Here is a 4,781-nt window from a genome sequence, read left to right on the forward strand (position 1 = left end):
AAGTTCATGTAAATGTGCGTAAACGTGTTTAAATGCACATTTTGTACTAAAGCGTTCAAAACTCTTGCATTCACATGCCTAAATCGCCCAGCCAATGAATGCGCTTTGCAATTTAAACTAGGCTGAACTTTGACTTCGTATGGTGTCCTTTGTAATTCACATAGGTGCCAACCGTTTGTTAACTGATCATGAAGGAGACATGAATAGACCTCAAGTCTTTCATATATATTGGAAAATACCTGTGAAAGTAGAAGCTTGGGTCAAAATTTGCACAGCTTTGACATTTTGCACCAAGCATACATGAGCTGGTATCATGTAGTGAGTCTATAGTAAACAGCATATAGTAAACATGCGTTCAAGAACAGATTTTCAGCAAATTTCTTACCTTGTGATTTTTTTAAAGTGTTCTATATCAAAAAATGTTCATTCCAAAAGTCTTGCAAAGGCTTTCCTGTCACTCCTTTCCATACCTCACCTTTTGCATGACATTTTCATAGGGATCTTAATGACTGTTTTTTGTTTGTTTTACTGTCCAGACACTTACAATGAATATTTCCAGCATAAACAGGATGTGTAAGCTTTTATTTTGCACAAAGGAGAAACTTTTCCTGTTAGAAATCCATTATGATCCATAGACGAGAAAGAAATGTATCTAAAATCCCTCCAGAAAATGTGAAGAAAGGTTGATCACATCAATTGTCTGTGATTTAAAANNAGAAAAAAAAAAAAAAAAAAAAGAAACAACTACTTCCTCCCTACTTTATTGTAGGTAGGAAGCTGTTATGTGCATATGACAAATTGGAGCAATGGAACATAGCCGGTTGTAAAAATAGATTTTTTTTCTACTAACAACCTTTCTAGAGCTGCAGAGCATCTTATGAAACTCTGTTTTGGAGGACACAACTACACATGAAAGTGCCTGCATGGACTCCCGTAAAGACAGGCTCCCCGGTGGGTGTGTGGCTGTTTTTATAAGCTCTAGATGTGGGTCAGCTTCTTCAAGCAGCCCACAAACCCATCTGGAGCCACAATACAGATCAGTTGTGTGTGTGTTTATGTATATACATATATATATATATATATATATATATATATATTTGGAAAAAAAAAAGTCAAGGGAAACACCTCCGAAAGTGGAAGAGAATGAGAGAGCAAAGATCCTGTGGGACTTCCAGATACAGACTGACAGGATGGTAATGGTGGACCAACCAGACATTGTAGTGCTGGACAAAGAACAGAGGAAAGCTGTAATTATATATAAAGTATATGTTAGAGATGCAACAATAAAGTTTTTTCACGGTTCAATACTGGACAAAAAAAAAAAAAACCCTGAAATCCTACAATTCTACAAATTATTATTTATTTTGCAATTAGAAATAACATAAAGCTTTTTCAGATTTTTTGCAAGTGCACTGTTCTTGACAGAATCACAAAATAGAACTCCTGTAAACTTGTAGACATTACAATTTGTAAGGAAATGTTAAAGTGTCTCACTCCTCAATACGTGTAAACATAACATAATGAACTGCAACAATTTAAGCAGTTCTCTTAAGTTTTGACAGCTGGATGTCATTCACAATCTAAGCGGAACCAATTTAAAATATTTCGAACTGACTTACTCTGAAGTCCAAATAAATAACAGCAACACAAGTAAAGTGTAGTATCCCTTAGCTGTCAGTCTTTATTCATGTACTTTAGATTTTTTTGCAAAAAGATAAGCTTCTTGTTTTTTTCCTAACATTTTGCTAAAAACGTTTGTTTCAGAAAATGGCTAAACATTTGCTAAATTTCTTTAATATTTGTCTTATAATGTTTTGCAGAAATTGTGCAAAATTGACGACGGTACGGTAAATTTAAGACGGTAAATCTGAAATGCAAATCACATTAACAAATCATATTAAAGATCACAACAATGATAAAAGAAGAAAAATGAATAATATAAAAACAACTAAACACAATTCTAGAAACCAAAGCATAAAAAGAGAGAGAGAAACAATTAGGAAAACATAAGTAATCCTCAGACATCAAAATGATATGTTGAAAAAAAAAAGAAACAAAATAAGAAACCAGAAATGGTCGGTATTATGGGAGATCACTTATTGAATGATGATGCAGGAGGATGTTTTGCCCAAAGTGTGGGAAAGAGTTGATTGAGTAATCACTGAGCTTCTGCAGTAGCTGTGACCAAAACCTTAAAGAAAACCTTAACCTTAAAACCTTTTGTCAAATATTGCTGTGCCAAATAAGTTCCTGCCGGAAATATAAAAATAAGTCATCACTCAAATTTAATGTCCATTGACATCCCATAATGCCTACTTTTTCTAGTTTTATTTTGCTTATTTTTTTTATTTTAATTTGACTTCTGGAAATTCCTTCTAATGCCCGAAATTTTCTTTTTTAATTTAATTTCTTTGTTTTAGATTTACATTTTGGTTTTTGTTTTGATCTCTAAAACTGAATATTACTGGGGTTTTTTTTGGATAATTTTGTTGCTTTTTAATTGTCATTGACATCTTTAATATGCTTTTACATTTAGTTATTTGTTTATTACTATTATTTACTTTTTTGATTTTTATTTAACCAGGATGATCCCATTGCGCTTACAAACCTCTTTTGCAAGGGAGTCCTTGAGGCACGCAAAGTTGGGTAAAAACAAATTAAAACATTAAGACAATAATACATTTAAAACACTAATGCATTTAAAAAATACATAAAGACTTAAAATACATGGAGTCATGAAAATACAAGAGATTGTTGATGTGATTTGCATTTAAGAACCGTCATAGAAAACTCACGTCAGCATGCCCATCCCACCTCTGGAATCATTTTTACTGATCAGAATCCTGTGTGATGATGTCATTGTTTACCAATACAACGTCTGCATTTATGTAGGAAAAAATATATATATTCTTGTTTATTTTGTTTTAGTGTTCATGGCTGAAACCAACTTTTTAGGTTTAAATCAATAGTGAATATGAACTAATCTACTGTATACATCTATTACATGAAAGTATAATTTCACGAACATTTCTGATGTTTCTGATGTTTCCTGGTGTCTCTTGGTTCCTGCTGAATAAATGAGAAACATTAAAACATTAAACTTTTGGACAAAATGAAAGTCAAATGAATAATGAAAATGATTTGAAATTGTAGAGTTCAAACCTGGATTTTCACCATTCATGTTTGCACTATTTTACGGCATGTTAGACGATCAAATGTGACAAATATCTGGAATATTTAGACGTGTCATTTCACAGAGCCTCAAAAATGTAACAATTTACCATTTTGGGGGTGTTTGTTGTGAAAATACTCAGTTTTGCTTCTTGGCAGCTGTCAAACCCAGCGTAGTGAATTTATGGCAGCAGATGCAGTGATTATGCAGACATAAGAAACCCATCATTCCCCGCAGCATTTGGCATATTACCGGGGAGGTTGGGGTTTATCAGGGCCAGCACGGTTCAAACAGAACCTTGATATTCCCCCAAAACGATTGTCGTGCCGTGGAACCTTCATAGGAATTAAAGGGTTGAAACACCCAGCAGATGAAAGCGGAAATGACTTGTGCGGGGAAAGAGGGAAACGTTGAGTGACATTTCTTGAAAGCTGCTGCGTCTCAGGCTGTAGACTTCTGCTGCATAGATGTAGGCGGTTTTTTGTAATGTCAGCGGAGCTGCGGCCTCTTTCTTCTCTGCCTGTTTTTCCCGTCTCTCAGTCGCAGTGACTTTCACTGCTGCTTTCAACCTCCAGAACAAACTCTGGGGAGAAACTTTTAAGGATGCTGCCAAAAGGTTAAAGTCATTGACAGTAAAGCCAGTAAATAACTCTTTTTAATCCTCCCGCAGCAATTTGGCAGTATATTAACCCTGTTTTTCATTTATTTATTTTTTGTTTTGTCTCCTTAGGTGGAATCTGCATCGCTCTGACCCTGAAGATCCCTCATAATCGCAAGCCTCCTGACTTTGATAAAACCATCCATCTCCTGAAGAGCAATGAAAAAGCCCGAGCGGTCATCCTCTTCGCCTCTGATGAGGACATCAGGTACTGAATCTGTGTCATCTGAATGAATTCATGGGTGAGCTGGACAGTGTTGTAAATCTGTCTTTTAAAACTTTTTTTTTATTTTAAACGGGAATAATCAGGTTATGGAATGGGAGATTGATGCTCTGTTCAGCACAAGCTCATGAAATACTTTCTACGCATGTGAAATGAAGAATAGCCTCACTCAAATAAATGTTTTGTCTTCTGATGGTTGATGAGTCTCAGAAAAAGTAGACAGTTTCTGATCGATGATGACAGATCTGTCTCTTTTGACTCTGTGTTGCGTTCTGGTGCAGGGGAATCCTAAACGCCACCAAGCGAGCCCAGGCAGTTGGCCACTTCCTGTGGATTGGCTCTGACAGCTGGGGATCTAAGAACAGTCCCATCTACCAGCTGGAGGATGCTGCTGTGGGAGCTATTACCATTCTGCCAAAAAGGGCAACCATTAGCGGTGAGTCTACTATGTCCATGTATGAATCCATATTTATTCATTTTTTTATTTACGTCATATAGTGTAAAACTTAGCTCTTTTTGTGGCATGAAAGTACTTCCCTGACTTTTGACGCCTTTGATTTTTAACTATTTTATTCCTCAAAGTAAAGAGCGGTAGAAAAATGCTTTTTAAATATTTTGCTTCTGTCATTCCCCTTCTGTAAAAAAAAATATTCAAGCATTTGAAGACTGTGTTTTGCAGGAATGCATTTTAAATGTTTTTTTTTTATTTCAACATTTTTGTTGTTTTG

General features: G+C 35.3%; 1 protein-coding gene across 1 annotated transcript in view; it reads left to right on the forward strand.

Annotated features, from left to right (window-relative positions):
* LOC112144627 (metabotropic glutamate receptor 7) overlaps positions 1 to 4,781 on the forward strand; it is a 224,648-nt gene that overhangs the window by 112,244 nt on the left and 107,623 nt on the right. The window contains exons 3-4 of the mRNA XM_024269253.2: positions 3,903 to 4,038; positions 4,335 to 4,489. Coding sequence (XP_024125021.1) covers positions 3,903 to 4,038; positions 4,335 to 4,489 — 291 coding nt within the window. The remainder of the gene's footprint in view (positions 1 to 3,902; positions 4,039 to 4,334; positions 4,490 to 4,781) is intronic.

This window comes from Oryzias melastigma, linkage group LG5 (assembly GCF_002922805.2).
Source record: "Oryzias melastigma strain HK-1 linkage group LG5, ASM292280v2, whole genome shotgun sequence".
In the NCBI taxonomy this organism is placed as follows: Eukaryota; Metazoa; Chordata; class Actinopteri; order Beloniformes; family Adrianichthyidae; genus Oryzias; species Oryzias melastigma.